Here is a 20,181-nt window from a genome sequence, read left to right on the forward strand (position 1 = left end):
TAGCAAAGTAGTAATAAAGCACTGACCCTCTGGGGGGAGAAGAACGTATTTTAATAGAATGTTTTCTTTTCGAATGACGACGGAAGTCACTAATTTCTACTTAAAAGCAGTTTCATGAACTCGAATGGTTTTATTTATTTGGAACTTTTAAAAGACTGAAGCTGAATAGAGGATGGGAACTAGACGAATCTTTACAGCATAGGTGGTTACTTCTCTCTCGCCAAATGCTCTGCAGGAAATGTCAATTCTGCTCTATTTCTCAGCTATGTCCATTCCTTTCCAAGCCAGTTAGAGAGCTTCCTCCCTTCTCCTTGAGAAAGGATCTTCTTCTGTAGTGTTTGGACTGGGTAGTAGTTTTAGCATTTGCAAGTGTAGAAACACAAAAGCTCTCCCTCCTCCTACCAGGTACATTAGAAGAATCAGCAGCCAGGCTCTGGTTGTTTTCTCTACCTGAGACGGGAGGCACCATACCCAGTCTTTGTGTGGAGGGCACAGTTTCATTTCTAGGAGACATACTTTCAAATCCTCTGCTGTCAGATGTACATATTGTTCTCCTTTTGGTTTTTTGGTAAGTGGAAGGAAATGGAAGCGAAATCCATACAAGACCATTGTTCTCCAAATCTTTCTGTAGCCTGGTGCTACGTCGCACTTTGGTTTCACTATTTGTTCTCTGAAAAGTTTGCTCTATGGCATCAGATAAATCTTTATGCAGTTCGGAATTTTCTAAGTTAATTTCTACAGAGCTGCCCACACTGTAGGAAGGTTTGTGATCTCCATTTTCTTCCAAATGTAAACGTTGATCATCAGAATAACACATAGAGCGTCTTCTACGTTTCTTTTCTCTGCAACTCATAACATTGCTACTTTCTGCAGATTTTCTTCCCAAATCCTCACTTTGGCATTTAGATTCTTTTATATTTTCCATGAAGACATCTTCTGAACTATTACATTCCTTTTGAGCGTCAGACATTATTAAAAGGTTGCACTGCAGTTTTCCCTCTGCAGCTACGAAGAAGTCATCTTGTTTTTTACTCTTTCTGTTTACAGCACTTGAAATTGTAAAGATTTCACAAAGATTGTCTGCATTTTGACCGCCAGGAGATAATTCTTGACCCTGCAGGATCAATTCAGATTTTGGATGATCTGACACAATGTGTTCTTCAATCACAGAAGCACTGTCAGTCTCGGTTTTAGGTTCATTTTCACTTTCTGACTTAATTTCTGCTTTTAAAGGAGTATTTTCATTTTCATGCATGCCCACCATATTTGTATTTGGATCTTTAGCAGAAGCTGCTTTACCAAGTGATAAGGAACTTTTTATGTAAGAGTGGCAGAATTCAGACACATATTTATTAAAGCCTTGATTCATATGCACATTTGCTGGGTTCTGAGGAAAAAGATTCTTTCTCTTAATAGGATTTTTAGGAGTCTTCATTTCTTCAAGTTTGCCATTTGAGCTGAAATCATCTATAGGCGTGTAAATAAGTTTAAATATAATTAAAAAGTAACAATGGAAATAAACTTTACATTTATTAAATAAACAAGTGCTCTATTGTGTTTTAAGCTTTCAAAATCTCAAGACCCACAAATGTTACACTGGACTTGTACCCATCTGTCATCGTCCTCCTCTTTTAGTTCTTCCTCCCTAATCCACAGGTTAAGAAAATACGTCCTCAGTGCCTGAATTAATAAGCACATAATCTCAGACCATGAAAACAAGAACAGCATCTTAAATTGCTTCCTCCACCCTAACCGACTTCCAACACTACAAGGTCCGGTAGCACAAGGCAGCCACAATTCTCCAAAATGAATTATGCAGCAGGCGAAATATTATGCTTCTGAAACTTTTCTATCAATGTATCTCCTGAAATAGTAGAGAGAAAATTTGGAATTCTGGGATATTTCAGGACTTAGTAGTTCAAAGGGCATGCCTGAAGACACTCAGGTCTTGCCCCCTGTTAGAAACTGCTATAAAGTGTACAGTGCTCTCTCAAGCAGAGGCATGCTTGTTTCAGTATTCTAAAGATTTACTCCTTATTCCCCTATCTTTGACCACACTTCATCTTCCGCGAAGATTATGCCATGGGTAGCCTTTCATGTGTTTCTGGCACATCATAGATGAAAAAAAAAAACCATTAAGGTTTTTAAGATTGACAAGTAAAACAGCTTAAACGAATTTGGGCTCTGTGTGCTCGAAGTCTCAGTACTATTAGATGCCATCTGTCTTGCTATCTCAGATAAGAATGTTTTTAAGTGGCCAATTAGATGGATATAAAAAGTGTTTTAAACAAAATAAAAACGGAAAGATATATGATTTCCTGAGTCAAAAGTCTAAAAAAACAATGTTTCAATTTGAAAATAAATCCATGATTAAGGTACTTAAAATCATGTCACGTAAAGCTAGAGATTAATACAGGACAGGGTCCACTCAATGCCAACCAGCATGTCAAGTCTTCATACATCTTTAAAAATTTATATTTATGTATTTTTCATAAAATTCAACATACTGGAGAAGAAAGGTAAAGAAGAGGAGGGCAAAAGGAAAGATCAAGAGAAAGGAAGGAAGGAATGAATTGCTTTAACCCATGTAGCAGGTGATACCACTGGCGATAGGTAACCAATGCTTCAGGTGTTTTTAAAAATAGAGTCTCCAATAGGATGTAAGATGGAAAATTATACTAACAGTCATTGTTTAAATAGTTTACTGGAAAATCCCTGTTAGGAACTAGGAACACAATGAAAATAAGACTTAGTTTCCACTCTCAGGGAGACTGCAGTATTGGGGAGGGGGAACACGGAGAAGATATCCTCCTAAAACCAGATGACAAGGGTATATTGCAAACAAAGACATGTCCAGGAAAGAGAACACCTGGGAGATGAGCAACGCTAAGCCAGATTAAAAAAAGATGGGGTGGCAGATCCCGACCCAGGATACTCCATGAAATGGTGTGGCAGGAGAAGAGTGTGAGCTGGTGTGTGTGCAACTGTAGGGTGGCTATTTATTTACACTCTTACCTTATCCTAACATTGACATATAGAAGGCAGGCTATACATATGTGATGGTTGACAGAGGCAGCAATTTTTTAAATGATTCCATACAAATCAACACACCAGATGGACATACATCCTTATTGCCAGCGTGATTCAGTCCATTTAAAATCTGAATACTACCAGCCTGGGCAACAGAGCAAGACCTCATCTCTACAAAAAAATTTTAAAATGAGCCAAGAGTGGTGGCATGCACCTACAGTACCAGCTACTCGGGAGGCTGAGGCAGAAGGACTGCCTGAGCCCAGGAGACTGTGGCTGCGGTGAGCTATAATCATGCCGTTGTACTCTAGCTTGGTGACAAAATCAGACACTGATTCAAAAGAAAAGAAAAGAAAAGAAAAAATATCTTTGCTCATAAACAAAGCTTGAAGGGTAATCAAGCTCAAATTATAAACATTATTTTTAGATATTTAATGAAGTCATGGGGCAAGTTTATTTTTAAAATTTTTGTCCTTAACTCATATACGATATATCTATTATTGAGCCATTGACTCATTCGTTTTTTGTTTTGTTTTGTTTTTCTTTTTTAGAGACCAGGTCTTACTATGTTGCCCAAGCTGGCCTTGATTTCCTGAGTTCAAATGCTCCTTGTGCCTCAGCCTCCCAAGTAGCTAGACTACATACAGGTGCACACCACGTTCAGCTCTTGTTCACTTTTAATGATGGACCACACCACCAGATAAATTTCTCTGATCAAAGTGCTTTAATTATTTCCCCTGAAACTATATGCACAATCTTGTGCTTGACTTTCTCTGGGGAGAGGATCTGGAGCTTCCTTTAGAACCTGAAAAGGATCTAAGCTACCTAAAAGTTACAAGCTACTGCTTCCTTCGCTTAAAATTCTCATGGTATTATGAGGAAATTGCTCTTTTTATCTATGTACTCTTTATATACTGAATGGGGAAAAAGAAAGAAAAAGAGTGAAATAGCTACAAAGAGAAAGAAAAGAGGGATAAAATAGAACTGATAGGATACCTGAACACATCCTTCGGATGCTTGGAACTGAAGGTGTCATCTCAGAGACCTCAGGCAGCTCAGGAATAGGACTTAGCAGGGGCTTCTTAGAAGCAATGTCTCTTTCTCCATATAAAGATTTCTCAACGCTTTTCTTTCTCTTTCCTTTCTTATTTCTGCAACTTTTTAAAACCTGAGAAAATGCATTAAAACACTGCAATTGAGAAAGAGTACATGTATAATTTTGACCCTTTAACTTCTATAACATCTCTATCATTCACACAGTACTTTATTTAAAAGATAATTTTTATAGAAAAACTGAAGATCAGCGATTCCATTTAAAATTGTTGGCATCTGAGTCTGGGATGGGGGCTAGGTAACTTACACGCAGTCAAACTATGAAGCAGAAGTGAATTTATACATTGTGCAGTAGCTTTCTGTACTTCAAAACAGCACTCATCAAAACATGAGCTGGATAAGTGAAAAATAGATTAGATGCTGCAGAACTGTGCAGACCTAAGACAAAAGATATTTATAAGTGGGATGTAGATAAGATGACTCAGGAATAACCTAGCATGAGTTAGCTATTGCAATGCTATGGAAGACTGCTTTCTGATCCTAGGTCTGGGTGAAGAAACAGTCACAAAACCAGCTGACTTGATTCAAACAACAGATGAATTAATCAAGATGAAAATGGATATGTCAAAACAAGATGGATTTTAATAAGCACAAGTAAAAGGAGGGGACAAGTCTGGCAATAATTGATGGAAAACATGTAGGCTTCCACAAAAATTAAAAGCTGCTTTAATAATATGCAGGGTGTAGTATTACATTCAATTCTGATGCCACGTTAGCAACCAAGAAATAATGCTTTATGTTTTAAAAAGAAGTTTCACATAGAAAAGACTTCAGGGAAATTCATTGTACTGAAACACAAGAAAGAAAGATTGTTATGAGCAAAAGGAATGAAATCTACTCAATGTAGTAAGTAATGCTGGAAGAACCAGACTTTAGGTCAATGCAAAACATATTAATAATTAATGCTTCCCAAAAGCGGAATACATTCAAACATTTATTGAGAAACTGCTATGTGCTAGGTAATCACTTGTTAGGTATGGATTCTAAAAACAAACAGGATGTGGTCTTTAAAAAGCCTCTGTTCTAAAGGTTATAATATAATACATCCCTACCGTGACAGACAATGTGGATTGAGATGAGTACCTGGCCTGAGGGAGGTGTTCAAGACAGGCTCCACAGAAAATGTAGTGTCTCTAAGTCAAACCTCATACAAGCGAGAATCATTCTGGCCAGTTATGGGGGATGGGGCAGAAGGGCTCTTCAAAGAAAAAGGAGAGACACATACACAAGGTCAAGGAAGGAAGTGTGGCAAAGGTGAAGGGCTGTGCGCCCTAGTGGCGCATGGCCGGTGGAATCAAGCAGGAGTGGCAGAAGCGGCTAGCAGAGCAGGCAGAGCCCTTGTCGGCAATGAATCAAATGAAATCAACGTGGGCTCACTTCATGGTGACTTGGGAGGAGCATCAACATTTGGTCTTACAGTTAAGAAGGCTCGTTTGAGGGACAGCACAGAAGATTTAGGTGAATCTAACGGTGAGATTCAAGAGTACAGAAATGGCACAGAGTTATGTGTTCCTTGAGATATCTATAGATACCCAGTAAAAACAAAACAAAAACATTCCACAGAAAAATAATTTTAGAGCTGTACAAGATGAATGTTCCTCTTGGTGATTTACAATATACATTCAACATTAAATTCTCTGAGAAGTCCTCAGTATAAATAATCCCTATACACATTAGGAAAATGCTGGGTTAAATATTTTTCCATTGAGTTTTTTTTTCATGGAACATCTGTTGACATTCCATGGACCAGTTGGGGAAATGCTGGCTTGGCCAATGGATGTGGAAGCCAAGAGAAAAGAAAAATATTAACTTGGGGTGCATAGAGAAATTGCAAAAGAGAAACATTTAGCCTCTGGAGCCAGATACTTTGTGTTTAAATCCTGACTCTACCACTTAATTGCTTTATAAATCTTAGGCAAGTTACTTCAACTCTCTGGACCTCATTCCCCTCCCCTGAAAATAGGAATCACAATAGCACACCACATCAAGCTGTGGGGAGTATTAAATGAGTTAACATGTGACATGGCTAACAAGGGTTTGACCCATGGTTAAGAGCTACGTCTTAGTTCTTCTGGTTGTCTTAAACATCTTCCTGTTACTTTTAGAATTGATATGAGGAAAAATATGTATACATTTTTTAAGCTGGCAAATAAAAGTCATGTATTTATGGTGTACTACATGTTGTTTTGCTCTCTCTACACACATGCAGTAGAATGGCTAAATCAAGCTAATTAACATACCCATGACCTCACACATTTTAAATTTTTTAAAATCAAACTACACTATTAGTATTACTGTGGGGCACAGTCAATTAATATACTATAGGCAATGTTACTAGGTTATAGCCTCTAGAATAGTTTCTGATTTACAGGTAAGGGGGGAAAAAAGCTTTAGCTTGATGTTGGAAATCTTTGTTTGTACAAGATGTCCTCTGTACTTATAATAGTGTCTGGCATATAGTAGGTACTCTACAAATATGAATGAATGAATGACTGTCAAAGAAAAACAATCACAGAAACATGACTGAAAGACTAAAATCCTGTTTTCTCATGGTCACAGGCCAAAAAATGTACATCACTACCCTCCGAAAACAGTAATTAAAGCACCTGAGGAAAATATATCTAGCAGTGCTGATCTTAGCCATGAAAAGATTTCATCAGCAAAGGCCAGAAATTTATCAAAATTTGAACTTACCACAGTACAAAAGTGTAACAAACAAAAGAAGCTATACACATTTAGAGGCCTCGGGAAAGCCATTTGGCCCAGAAATGGGGGGTGATTTAAGACTTGAGGCAGATGAAAGAGAGCCAAAAACACTACCCCTAAAGCAATCTTATTTACTCTAAAATCATCAATAATTCTCACACAGTGAGAGAGGTCATGTAACAGTAAATGTTTACCTTCTGTCTTATTTGCACAATTAAGACATTTAAATTGTTTTCAAAGAGCTTTAAAATTATTCAAAAATAATTCATGAACATGACGACAAACTAAATTGTATAGAAAAGCTTATAAAGACACACTTATAATGCACACTTCCCTACCTCTGGTCTTTACTTATTTACTGATTCTGCTTTTAGTCCTTGTGGTTAGCTCCTTCTCTAAAAGGCTCATTCTGCTACACTTTTAATGTTTTATAACCCCAAACTTCAAACACCCAAAAAGTAGCAAGAACCACAGGTACCCACCGACTAACTTCAGTTACTAACGCAAACAATCATGGCCCATTTATACTCCCCCACCTCAGATTATTTTAAAGCAAATCCCAGACATAATTTCACCCGAAAATTCTGCAGTTGTCTTTAAGAGTTAAAGACTTGCCGGGCTCAGGCCTGTAATCCCAGCACTCTGGGGGGTGGAGGCGAGAGGATTGCCTGAGCCAGTGGATTAGAGACCAGCCTAGGCAACTTGACAAGTCCTTCTGGCTATAATAAATCAAAAAATTAGCTGGGCGTGGGGGCACCCGCCTGTAGTTTCAGTTACTTGGAAGGATGAGGCAGAAGGATTGCCTGAGCCCAGCAGGTCGAGGCTGTGGTGGCCATGAGCATGCCACTGCACTCTAGCCTGGGTGACAGAGTGAGACTGACTCAAAAAAAAAAAAAAAGTTAAAGACTCTTTTTTTAAAAAGACAAGAAATACAATTTTACTATAAAAAAAGAATTAAGTGATTTACTTAACAACTTGAACAAATCTCTGAAGAATTATGCTGAGTGAAAAAGTTGAATCCCAAAGTAACATAGCATATGACTCCATGTATATAACGTTCTCAAATGTGAAAATTATAGACATGGAGAGAGATCAGTGGTTAGCAGGGGTTGAGATGGGGTTGTGGCCAGGAAGTGGATATAGCTGCAAAAGGACCACTGGAGAGATCTCTGTTTCTAATCTGTATTATGTCCTTGTTGCGATACTTTCTATGGCTTTGCAAGATGTCACAATTGGGGGGAACTGGGGAAAGGATACTTGAGTTCTCTGTATTACTTCTTAGAATGGCACGTTTATAAAACGATCTCAAAATAAAAAATGCAAATAAAGCCCAAAAAAACCATAATGACAACAATTTCCCTTCTCCTCTGGGTTCAAACTTCTCCAATTGGCCAATTATTTGTTTTTATAGTTGAAGTCAGGACTCCAATAAAATCTCCATGTGTTCATTCAGTTGGTATATCTTGTCTCTTACTCTATGGCTCCTTTTTAAATTTTCCTTGCCATTTATTTGGTGACTAGATTGAGGCATCCCTCTTAGAGAATTAGCCAAACTCCAGATTTGGCGACTATAGTCAAGGTATGCCCTTACGTTCCTCTAGCCCTTTATGTCCTACAGACTGGTAATGATATCTAGAAACTTGATCAGATTCCATTTTGATTATAGATTTAAATATAACTTGCATAACTGACAAATAAAAAGTTGCATAATTATGGTGTATGTGACGTTTTGATATGTGTACACACTGTGAAATTATTAAATCAAATTAATATATTCATCGCTTCATATACTTTGTGGTAAGAATGTTTAAGATGGAATCACTTAGTATTTGTCAAGTAAACATTATTATTTACTAGTCACCATGTTGTACAATAGATCTCCAGAACTTACTCATCCTAACAGAAAAACAGTACCTTTCAGAGACTTCTCTGCTTCCCTCAACTCACCAGGTCCCTGACCACCATTCCTATTCTTTGTATCTGTGAGTTTTACTTTTTTAAGATTTCACATGCAAGTGAGATCTTGCAGTTGGTCTCTCTGTGCCTGGGCTATTTCACTTAGCATAATGTCCTTAAGGTCCATCCATGTCGTCATGATGACAGAATTTCTCGAAGGCTGAATAGGATTTTACTGTACACATATACTATATTCCTTTCTGTATTAATCTATAGATGAACATAGGTTGAGTTCATAACTTGGCTACTGGGGATAATGCTGCAGAAATCTCTTCAACATATTGATTTCTTCTGGATATATACTCAGAATTGGCATTGCTGGATCATCTAGCAGTTCTATTTTTAACTTTCTAAAGAACATCCATACTGTTTTCCCTTGTGAAAACTGATGACATGAATTGGAGGTATCATGTCATACCCAACAAAATTACAGTCAAGAGACCAGGGAGAAAAAAACCACTTGAGGCATAAAGCACCAATTACATTTTAAGCCAGCTGCTGAAATGACCTGCTACAACCCTAAGACTAGTTTTACCTACTGCTGCCACTCACCAATAGAGCTTGTCGGCTCCTAAAACTTCACTAGTGCCTATGAATTTTCTTAACTTTCTTTCAAAACAATATGTAACACTTCTTCAATAAAATACTCAACTTTCTCTTTCTTCTTTAGACATGTGGAAGACTACCCCAGTCAGTTTGTATGCCCTGAACTGCAATTGTTTTTCCAAACAAAACATTTTGTTTAGAGATTCGGCTCTATATTATGACTGTCAAAAAAGGCTGAACCAACTTACATTCCCACCAACAGAGTACACATAGTACCCTTTCTTCCACTCCTCTCCATCTTTCAGCTGTTGGATAATCATGATGTTGGCCATTTTGTGTTTTGAGAAATGTGTATTCAGAGCCTTTGCGCATTTTTACAGTGGGTTGTTTTCTTGCTAGTGAGTTCCACGTGTATTCTGGATACTAACTCCTTACTAGATGGACAGTTTGAAAATACTTTCCCCCATTCAGCATGCTGTTTCTTTACTCAGTTGATTCTTACCTTGCTGCTCTATCAGCCTTTTAGTTAATGCCTAAGCAGCTTTAATGAGCATTTTTTATTAGCTGAAATTCTTCTATAAATAGGAACTTTATTCTAAATTGAATGCTTCATCAATATGAGTGTTTCATATAGTTTATGATTTATTCACAGTTGTTTTTGTCCCTGATTTATCCCCCTAAGATATATTTGAATTTAACTAGATGAAAAAAAAAATCCTTAATGATGTTAAGCCGCTAACTCGACATAACATTTGTTTCATTTTGCTTTTAGGGATTGTTCTCCTTTTCCTAGTTTTGTGTTAATTTAGTTTCATAGTCATAAACAACATTTACAGGGTTCCAAAATCAAAACTAAAAAGCAGTAGCCACTTATGACAGTCTACCTTTTATTCATACTCCATCCTCTGTGCCTTCGCCTTTCCCTATAGATATGTCTTTATTTCTCTTTGACTTATTTTTCCACTTAAAAAACAAAAACCTAAAACACCTCATATGTCTGTGTACATACACAAAATCACTTTTTAATGTTTCCTACTTTCTTAGATAAATGTAGTGTATTACTTTGCTAGGGTTATCATCATAAAATATCACAGACTAGGTAGTGTAAACAACAGGAGTTAATTTTCTCACAATTCTGGAGGCTGGATGTTTAAGATCAAAGTGTTTGCAGGGCTGGTATCTCTTGAGGTCTCCTTGTGGCCTGCAGATAGTCACCTTCTCCGTGTCCTCACATGGTCTTTTCTCTATGTACATGCTTCTTTTGTACCCCTTTGTGGGTCCAAATTCCGCCAATCACCAGTCAGAGTGGATTAGGGTCTACTTTATAGGTTTCATTGTTAACTGAATCACCTCTTTAAAGACTAAATCCTCAAATACAGTCCTATTCTGAGGTACTGCAAGTTAAGACTTCAACATATGAATTTGGGAGAGGACAGAATTCAGCCCATATCCAGTAGTTTACTACATACGTCATTTTATAACTTGCTTTTTTCACTCTGAAGGTAAAATATAGTCATCCCTCAGTATCTATGGGGGATTAATTCTAGAACCCCCAAATACCAAAAACCTGCAGATGCTCAAGTCCCTTATAAAAAACGGTGTGTATCTGCATATAACCTAAGTACAGCTTCCATATACTTTAAATCATCTCTAGACTACTTACAAAGTAATACAATGTAAAGGTCACATAAAGTTATTATACTGTATTTTTTATTGTGGTATTTTTTTTTTATTGAGTTTTTCTTTCTGAAGATTTTCAATCCATGGTTGAATTGTGGAGGCGGGACCAGCACATCCAGAGGGCTAACTGTTCATCCTGCCATCACCCCATAGCAGTGCGTGAAAGTTCTCTTCACTCATTCTACAGATGCAAAACTCTCACTTGGTGGACACACCACAGGTAACTGAACAAGTCTCAGCTTGATGGACATTCGGTTTTCTTTTAATCTTTTGCTTTACAAAAAAATGCTATAATAAATAACTTTATAAACATACCTTTTTGTATTCTGGTCAGGGAATCTGAGATGGAGTCCTAGAAACAGGACTGCTGGATCAGAGGGTAAATGAGAATTTATTTTGCACAGATACTGCCAAATTCTCCTCCGTAGAGGTCTGCATTCCTGGGAAGGGTATGAGTGTGCCTATCTGCACTACAGCCTTACCAACAGTGTGTGGTCAACTTTTGGATTTCTGCTGACCTAAAAGTAAGACATGGTATTTCAATGCATGCTAGAGCGACAGTTCTCTTTTTATGATGAGCAAGTCTCAACATTTCTTTCATACGTTTAAGGGTCATTTGCACTTCAATTTTATAAATTTTTTTTTATTTCTTGAAGATTTTTCTACAATTGTTCCTTTTTTAATAAGTTAGAAGCTCTTTAAATATTAGTTATATTAATCCTTGATGTTTGATACCAGTTACAAATATTTTTTCCAAGTTTGTCCTTTACCTTTTAAATTTTCTTATGGAGGTTTATTCCCCCATGCGTGCTCCATGTTGTCTGGTTCAAAAGAAGTCAAATTCACTAATTCTTTGCCCTCACTGTTTCTGGTCTTTGAGTCATACTTTGGAAACTTTCTCCATTTCTAGTTTTTAAAGGAATTTACTCTTCAGAATTCTAATGCTATTTCTAACTTAAAAGTAGCATTTAATCTATCTTTAGATATCTGTTGACTCCTTGCTATGAAAGATAAAGATACTGCTCACTTAAACTAAACCTTCCTCATTCCTATGTTAATTTCGGTTCTTCTGTTGGTTAACTTTGAACTTCTATTTCTTTTCACCAAATTAAAAAATAGATCTCTTGAATGTATCTTATGAGATGATAAATTATAACAGCCGCAAGGCTTGCTACTGCCAGGCATTTTTCTAAGAGTTAAACATGGATGAATTCCTTAAAATTCACAAGAAGCTTCTAACATAAGAACTATTACCACACCATGATTTTACAAAGAGACATAGGAGTCAAAAATCTTGTCCGGCACTGCACTGGCGGAGGGGTGATGCCAAGATTGGCTCCAGTCTGCACTTGGACCACCTACAGTGTTCTGTGCTTCTACCTTTTCTCTTACTTTCTACCTTTTGCTATTAGCTACATTTTCCCTTTGTTGTTACATTGTTAATATTTATATTGTCCTGTACAACAAGCAAGTTGTTGAAGCTTTGTCCTTAGTTGAAAACAAACAGCGTCTGTATTATTATGGCAGCAATTTCCATCACTCTGCCAAGTACTGACCTCATCTTCCTTTTCTTGCCTCTGTGCCCTTGAGGGAGGATTCCTACATTATGAAAGAGACTTTTCTGGTCAGGTGTAGCGGCTCACACCTATGATCCCAGCACTTTGGGAGGAGAAGTAGGAGGATCACTTGAGCCTAGGTGTACAACACAAGCCTAGGCAACATACTAAGACCCTGTCTCCAAAAAATATCAAAAAATTAGCCTGGCATGGTGGTGTATTCCCGTAGTACCAAGTTACTCGGGAGGCTGAGGCAGAAGGATTGCCTGGGCCCAAAAAACCAAACCTGCAGTGAGCCATGATTGTGCCACTGTACTCCAGTCTGGGCAACAGAGCGAGACCCAACTCAGTTTTAAAAAACAAGGAAAATGAAATGAAATGTAGTTTTCCTTACTCTACACTATTGCTGAAATCACACTAACTAACGTTTGCTTCATATGTACTTTCATATAGACTTTTACTTGAATGGTGTATAGTTATATTTTTTTCCCTTATGTGACAAACCTTCCATTTGCTCAGTCTTAGGTCTTTCTGTTTTTCCCTCCAGAGCTTCCCCTGGGAGGACTTTCTCCTCCTGCTCAAAATTGGACTGGCTGCTCTTCTGGGCTGGCTGAACAGCTATCATCGCCGATTTCCCTAGAACCATCTCCTTATTGTCAGGCCCAGTGTCCTGCTTCCCTCATTTTGCTAGAGTTCTCTCCTCCAGTGACATCCAAAGAAAAGAGAACTTTCACAGTTCCCGAATGTCTTTATTTTTTTCCTTCACACGTAATTGAAAGTTTGGCTGGGTGTAGAATAAGTAGGTTGAAATTAAGTTTCCTTCCAAGCTTTAAGTGTCCCGTTGAATGACCTTCTAGCATTCAGGCCACTGTTAAACTTAATGCCACTCTGATTCTTGCTTCTTGTAGGAAAAGCCCACTTTCCTTGTTACTGTGTTTAGTTTCACAGTGACATGTCTAACTCCTTGCCTTCTTTCCTTGGAGGAGGCTTTCAGTTGGCTCTTTTAACTTGAAGATTTCTTTCTTCAGTTCTGGGAAATCCTCTCTTTTTTTTTTTTTTTTTTTTGGAGTTGGAGTCTCACTCTGTCGCCCAGACTGGAGTGCAGTGGCCGCTCCCGGCCACCGCAGCCTCGACCTGCTGGGCTCCGGGGATCCTTCTGCCTCAGCCTTCCAAGTAGCTGGAATTACAGGCATGTGCTACCACGCCCAGCTGATTTTTTGATTTATTGTAGAGATGAGGTTTCGCCTGCCCAGGCGGGTCTTGAACCCGCGGGCTCAGGCAGTCCACTCACCTCAGCCTCCCAAAGGCGCGGGATTACAGGCTGAGCCACCGAGCCCGGCTTCCTCTCTTTTTTATTTAGACGATTTCTCCCATTCTATTTTCTTCCTCTTCTTAAGATTCCTAGGAAGTGTGCTCTGCCATTACCAGTCTTTCTTTTGCTCTACCTGCTGGGAGACATTCCTTAACTTTATTCTCTAGTTCAACTAATACATTTTAGTTTCGCAGTTACTTTTTTGTTTCTTTTTCACAGCATCTCCCTCTTGGTTTTAGTCAGATAACATTACTTTTGAGTCGGGATCTGATTCTGTCATCCCGGCTGGAGTATAATGGAGTATAATCACAGCTCACAGCAGCCTTGACCTCCTGGGCTCATATGATCTTTCTACCTCAGCATCCCAAATAGCTGGGTCTATGGGGTCACACCACCACATCTGGCTAATTTATTTTTGACTTTTTTGTGGAGACAAGGTTTTGCTATGCTGCCCAGGCTGGTCTCAAACTCCTGGGCTCAAACAATCCATTCAACTGGTCTCCCAAAGTGCTGGGATTACAGGCATGAACCACCACATCCAATCAATATTTTCTTAAATCTGAGTATATCAGAGCATTTATGTATATAAAATTGCCTTCTATTTCTTGAATAATCCATTTCTCTGGGGGTCAGTTTGTTATTTTTTGAGTCAGGGTCTTACTCTGACATCCAGAATGGAGTGTGGTGGCACACACACAGCTCACTGTAGTCTTAACTTCCTGGGCTCAGGTGATCCTTTGCTCCAGCCTCCCAAGTAGCTGGGAATACAGGCACATACCACCACACCTGGCTAACTTTTGTACTACTGATTTGTATAGATGTTTGTTGCCTAGGCTAGTCTCTAATTCCAGGACTCAAACGATCTTCCTGCTTTTGCCTCCCAAAGTGCTGAGATTACAGGTGTGAGCCACCATCCGCAACCTTGGGGTCAGTTTTTTAACTCATTAATATTGATCTTTTCTCTTTCATGCCATTGGTTCTATTCAATCATCAGATTCTGAATCAAGAAAATATTGTATAAGTTGGTATGGGTTTCCTCTACTTTTCAGTTCGGTCTCTTTGCTGTATAAAAATTCTAAGAACTCTGTGTGAGACAGGACAGGGCAGAATGTGGAGTTATCAACAGTCAGGCTTCGCCTTAGGGTAACAGCTGGCTTTCAAGATTGGGACTTTCCAAATGCTGGAATGAGGGGCTTTAACCTAGATAACAACATCTGTTATGAGCATCAGGGTGGGAGAGGAGGTGACAGCCAACTGTCCCGCATACAGGACATCAATTAATCTCTGTTTTTCAGTACTACTTCTCACCCTCACCATCCATCGTACCTGCCAATTCTGGGCCTGGGGGTCTCCTGGGATTCCCATGAGCAGGCTGGCTCCCAGCTCCTCGTAGTTCCCTTCTAGCACATTCTGAGCTGTAAATCTTTCCACCTCTTTTATCTGTCAACATGCTCCCATCTGCTTTGTCTTCTAGAAATTCATTGAAGGGGGAAGTCTGTTGCTGAGTACCACTCTTCATTCCTTTCCTCTTCTCACTGCTATTCTAAGTCTATTCCTTTTATTACATAAATTGCATTAATTCAGCAGGTTCTTGGAAGAGGTTGGAGCAACTTAATGCTTGATCTTTTTTCAACTTTCTGGGCATTAGTTTTACATGAAGAAATAAGTACGTGTGTGTGTGTGTGTGTGTGTGTGTGTGTGTGAGTGTGTGTATGTATATATAAGGGAAATCAATTTCTAATGTAATAATATAAGTTGTATACATATTTTTGGATTTAGGTGTATGTTTTCAGCAAGAGGACCTTTCATCATTTTTTAAAGAAGTGTGTGACCTAAAAAAAGAACTAAACCAGGAAAACACCTAGCTTCTCCTGGACTTGATGACTTAAAAATATTTATGCCATTCAACCAAGAAAAGCAGTCATTTTTATTTCATAAAGAGGGAAGCAAGTTTATGGAATGTTTTGGGTGGGGTGAAATTGATAAGCTTATTTTGAAGTGCTTTATTTATAAGATGGTTAAAGAAGAAATGTCTAATAGGTAGCTAAATATCTATAAATATATATGTATATCAGGAAGACTTGGTCAAATTTTCTCATTAACCATGAAGCATATAAAATCACACAAAATAAATAATCTATAAAGGTAAAGAGTAGAATTCTGGAAAATACATTTAAGGATGGGGGGAAGAAAATAAACCTCTAACAGAGACTTTAAAGGAGTGTTTATCAAATGAAGTATGTCAAATGCTGAGATGTCAACGAAAACAAGACTGAAAAATATGTATTGGGTTTTAGAAAACTAAGTCACTAACAGCTGGAAAAACAATGAAAGTGAAGTGGCAAAGTAGTGAAGGCCAGACCTCAGTTAACATCTGAAGCAATGAGTGTGCAGTTGTACCGATCCCCACATCTATGTGAGTCTCTCCAGTGGCACTGTCAGATGGGAGAGGGGATAACTCACCCAGAGTGGAAATATTCCTGGGTGGATAAGGTGGAAGGAAAAGGATACAGAACTAAGAATGCTGACGACTGTTATAAATACTTCGTGCAGGTCAGGATGAAAATGGAAGCATGAATTTAAGGGGTATCTGAATGCTTGAGAATAAATAGAGGGGCCAGAAGATCAGTGCTTAGAAGTGTAGAATGGACAAGCAAGCGAGCGAGTAAACTGGGTGGACATGAGGGTGGGTCAGAGCAGGAGCCAACCAAATGTACGTCACTCTGAGCAAGAAGGTGTGAGGTAGGGACACGTAGTAGGAATGGCAGAGGAAGTAAGTGGGTGGCTTCCGAGTAGTGGAGTCTCGATCACTGACGTGGAGAGGAACTGCGCTAAGGTGTTAGACTGGCTAAACACATATAGAGTGATGGCATGTGAGATGACTGGAAGTGTTAAGAAGGATAAGATCTGGTTTCTAAATGTTTCCTTAAATACAAAGAAAATGATTCAGTAACTTTAAGAAAAGAAGCCCAACACATTGCAGGTGGGGTACTCATCCTATTTACGGTGCAGGACATATGCAACACAAAGATGAAGAGGCAAAAATATTCCTTAGGTAATTAACAGTTGACTATATAACCCCTTATTGCCCATTCTACTCTAGGATAAGATGATTTTAATAATCTTGGTGCAATGTTAATTGGAAAAAAATTTGCTTCTGCATCTTCCTAATCCTATCACAAAGGAATACACGGCTTTTACTCTTTATTATATATTTAAACACACTTACCTGATTCTTTTTAGGAAGTGCTCTCTTTGTGCACTTGGTTTCTTGAGATTTTTTCCTATTGATTTTCTTTTCTTTACAAGGCTGAGCTTCTTGTGTATTAAGTAAGTTGCAAACACTCTCTTCTGTAAAACTGGCCAGTTGCTATTAAAAAAATTTAAAGGATGCCATAAGGTACAAGCAATTACATTTTAATGCATAGGTCTCACTTCTGTTTTTCTTTCCATATTGCTTCTACCGTTTTACATGCCATTTCTTCTTAACTCACAATGAAGGAAATGGTAATAACCAATGTCTGAACTATCAAATACAGACCCAGAAGAATATATATACTCCTCAATTATGTTAGGGAAGAAAGAAAAAAAAGCTTAAGAATTAGTTAATTTGCTCACTCATCAACTATTTATTAAGAACCTACAATATAGCACTGCTATTGAGTTACAGAGGAAAAATTAATAAACTCTTATATTATCTAGGTTTGAATTTCAGGTTTATCATTCAACTGTATTAGCTAGAAACCCTAAGACAGTACATATTTATACACTATAATGTAATAAACAAAAATCCAATTTTGTCTAATTTAACAAAATAGCAAAAAACATACATTCAGTGGAAGTTATATATAACTCCCAGCTGAAACCAAGTATTACAAACAAATCAAAGAACAATTCTAAAAAACTTATGCTATTTTCTGGCTCTGTTGATTATATACCGATCTTCTCTACTTTCATGTCAATGAAATTTATAAAATAATACAGATCTCAAAAAAAACTTTTCAAACAGATTACCTTCCATATTAACACAACTCTGAAAGCACCTCACTTTATTGGATTTTTCTTCTAACAGAATTAATTAAAATCAAATCAGGAAAACATCATCACCTTAGGTTACATGCTAGTTAGAATGAGGTGTTAGTTCTTAATGACACTGATCAAACCAAGGTATGACCCATTATCATTTCATCCTGAAAACAGAAGTATATTGAAAGGTTTAAAAACAAACACGTTGTGCTAAATACAAACACTTACATTTCTTCTGGTGGAAGTCCGTGTTACTCTACCAACTTTATGAGAGGACATTTTCTCATGGTTGTTTGAAGAACTAAAGGTATCAGTGCCTGATGAGCAAGACACAAGCGGAATCAGGGGAATGAATGCAAAATTGTAACACGCATCACCTTTCGGATACACTGTGTTCAGGATATCCAGTTTTCTTTTAATATTGTATCTAAACAAAAATATTTACCAAGAGGAATAAATTTTGAGATCCAAATTGTTTCTTTTAACTTTAAGTTTACTAAATACTCAGAAACTTTCACCACTTTCCATAGTGACTGCTTAATATATTACCAAGCTAAGACTAAATCATAATACAGTGAATGCATGTATTTTCACAAATGTCCATTTATTCCACGCTACATTGTCTACAAGGAAATCTCAATAAAGGTGATTAAGACAACCAAGAAAATACTTAATCTTTTTTATAAAGTTTATGAAAATTTGAAATGTGGTATAATGTGTTGAAAAGCATAGGCTTCAGAACATTACAGACCATGGTTCAAATGTTAGCTCTGACTTAATAACACATGGTTTGGATTCTGGATAAGTAAAGCTTGGTTTATGTCAGCAAGAAGCTATTAAAGGATTTCAACCAGGAAAGCTACACGAATGAAGCCTCTCCTCTTAAATGTCCATTCCATGACAGTTGCCAGCCAAGTCCTCCTGGTTTGACAGAAAAGCTGGGAGAAATTTGTGTTGCATTGATATGACTGTAAAAAAAATTCCAGAGACTTTAGAAAGTACATGTGCTAAAAGTGCCACATTTTAATGCTGAGGAAAAATTCTGGATACTTAAGAAAGACCCAGATATTTCAATTCTGCAAAGTGTGAACAGGAACTTACTGTTGATACTTAAGAGTCAAGGCCGACTCCACTGCTCACTGCAACTGGAAATACCAAGGGCCTCCTCTAAGGAGGTTAAATGTGGGTAATTAGAAAGCATGACACTTGAAATGGAGAGAGATAGATAAACAACTTCTTACAAGTATTGAAAATGATACTATTAAGTTTTTAAGTCAAATATATATTGTAGTAACAAATATAAAAAGTTTTTTAAGAAAATAAAAAGATCACATTTCACCCATACACACAAAAATGACACTGATTATAAAATAAACAAAAGTTACTACCTGAGAAAGTCTCAGAGATTGATGATTTATTAGGAGAACTCAGAGCTGCAAATGATACCTGAAGTGGTTCTATGTTTTCCTAAACAAAGGAGAAAAGGAGTAGAAATCAGATATCCTTAAATTTAGTAAGTATATAAATGCTCAAAAGAAAAATTTTTATAGGAGGAACTCATGTAATATAAAGACAGGCAATCAAGAAGAGATTTTAAAAAGTCAAAGCAAAACAAAGATATTAAATATAAAAATACATAGACTTTATGTAATTTTGTTGTTGTTGTTGTTGTTGTTGTTTTTGAATTAGAGTCTCACTCTGTCATTCGGGCTGGAGTGCAGTGGCACGCTCATGGCCACCCCGGCAATGACCTGCTGAGCTCCGGCGATTCTTCTGCCCCAGCCTTCCAAGTAGCCGGAAATACAGGCGCATGCTACCACATCTGGCTCTTTTTTTTTTTTTCTTTTTGAGGTGGAGTCTCACTCTGTCACCCAGATTGGAGTGCAGTGGCCGCTCCTGGCCACCGCAGCCTCAACCTGCTGGGCTCCGGCGATCCTTCTGCCTCAGCCTTCCAAGTAGCTGGAACTACAGGTGCACGCTACCACACCCGACTAATTTCTTATTTTATTGTAGAGATGAGGTCTCGCCAAGTTGCCCAGGCGGGTCTCGAACCCGCGGGCTCAGGCAATCCACTCACCTCAGCCTCCCAAAGGCACGGGATTACAGGCTGAGCCACCGAGCCCGGCTCATTTGGCTAATTTTTTAAAAAAATTTTACCGTAGAGACGAGGTCTCAACATGTTGCCCAGGCTGGTCTTGAACCTGCGGGCTAAGGCAATCTTCTCGCTTCAGCCTCCCAAAGTGCTGGGATTACAGG

At 38.0% G+C, this 20,181-nt stretch overlaps 1 protein-coding gene across 1 annotated transcript in view; it reads right to left on the bottom strand.

Moving 5' to 3' along the window:
- Window positions 1–259: 259 nt before the first annotated feature.
- CDCA2 (cell division cycle associated 2) overlaps window positions 260–20,181 on the bottom strand; it is a 39,504-nt gene continuing 19,582 nt past the window's right edge. The window contains exons 10-14 of the mRNA XM_008066845.1: window positions 19,314–19,392; window positions 18,154–18,242; window positions 17,129–17,269; window positions 4,027–4,198; window positions 260–1,467 (exon numbers count right to left, since the gene is read on the bottom strand). Coding sequence (XP_008065036.1) covers window positions 260–1,467; window positions 4,027–4,198; window positions 17,129–17,269; window positions 18,154–18,242; window positions 19,314–19,392 — 1,689 coding nt within the window. The remainder of the gene's footprint in view (window positions 1,468–4,026; window positions 4,199–17,128; window positions 17,270–18,153; window positions 18,243–19,313; window positions 19,393–20,181) is intronic.

The sequence above is a fragment of the Carlito syrichta genome, unplaced genomic scaffold (assembly GCF_000164805.1).
Source record: "Carlito syrichta isolate Samal-C Ts95f unplaced genomic scaffold, Tarsius_syrichta-2.0.1 Scaffold309144, whole genome shotgun sequence".
Lineage (NCBI taxonomy): Eukaryota > Metazoa > Chordata > Mammalia > Primates > Tarsiidae > Carlito > Carlito syrichta.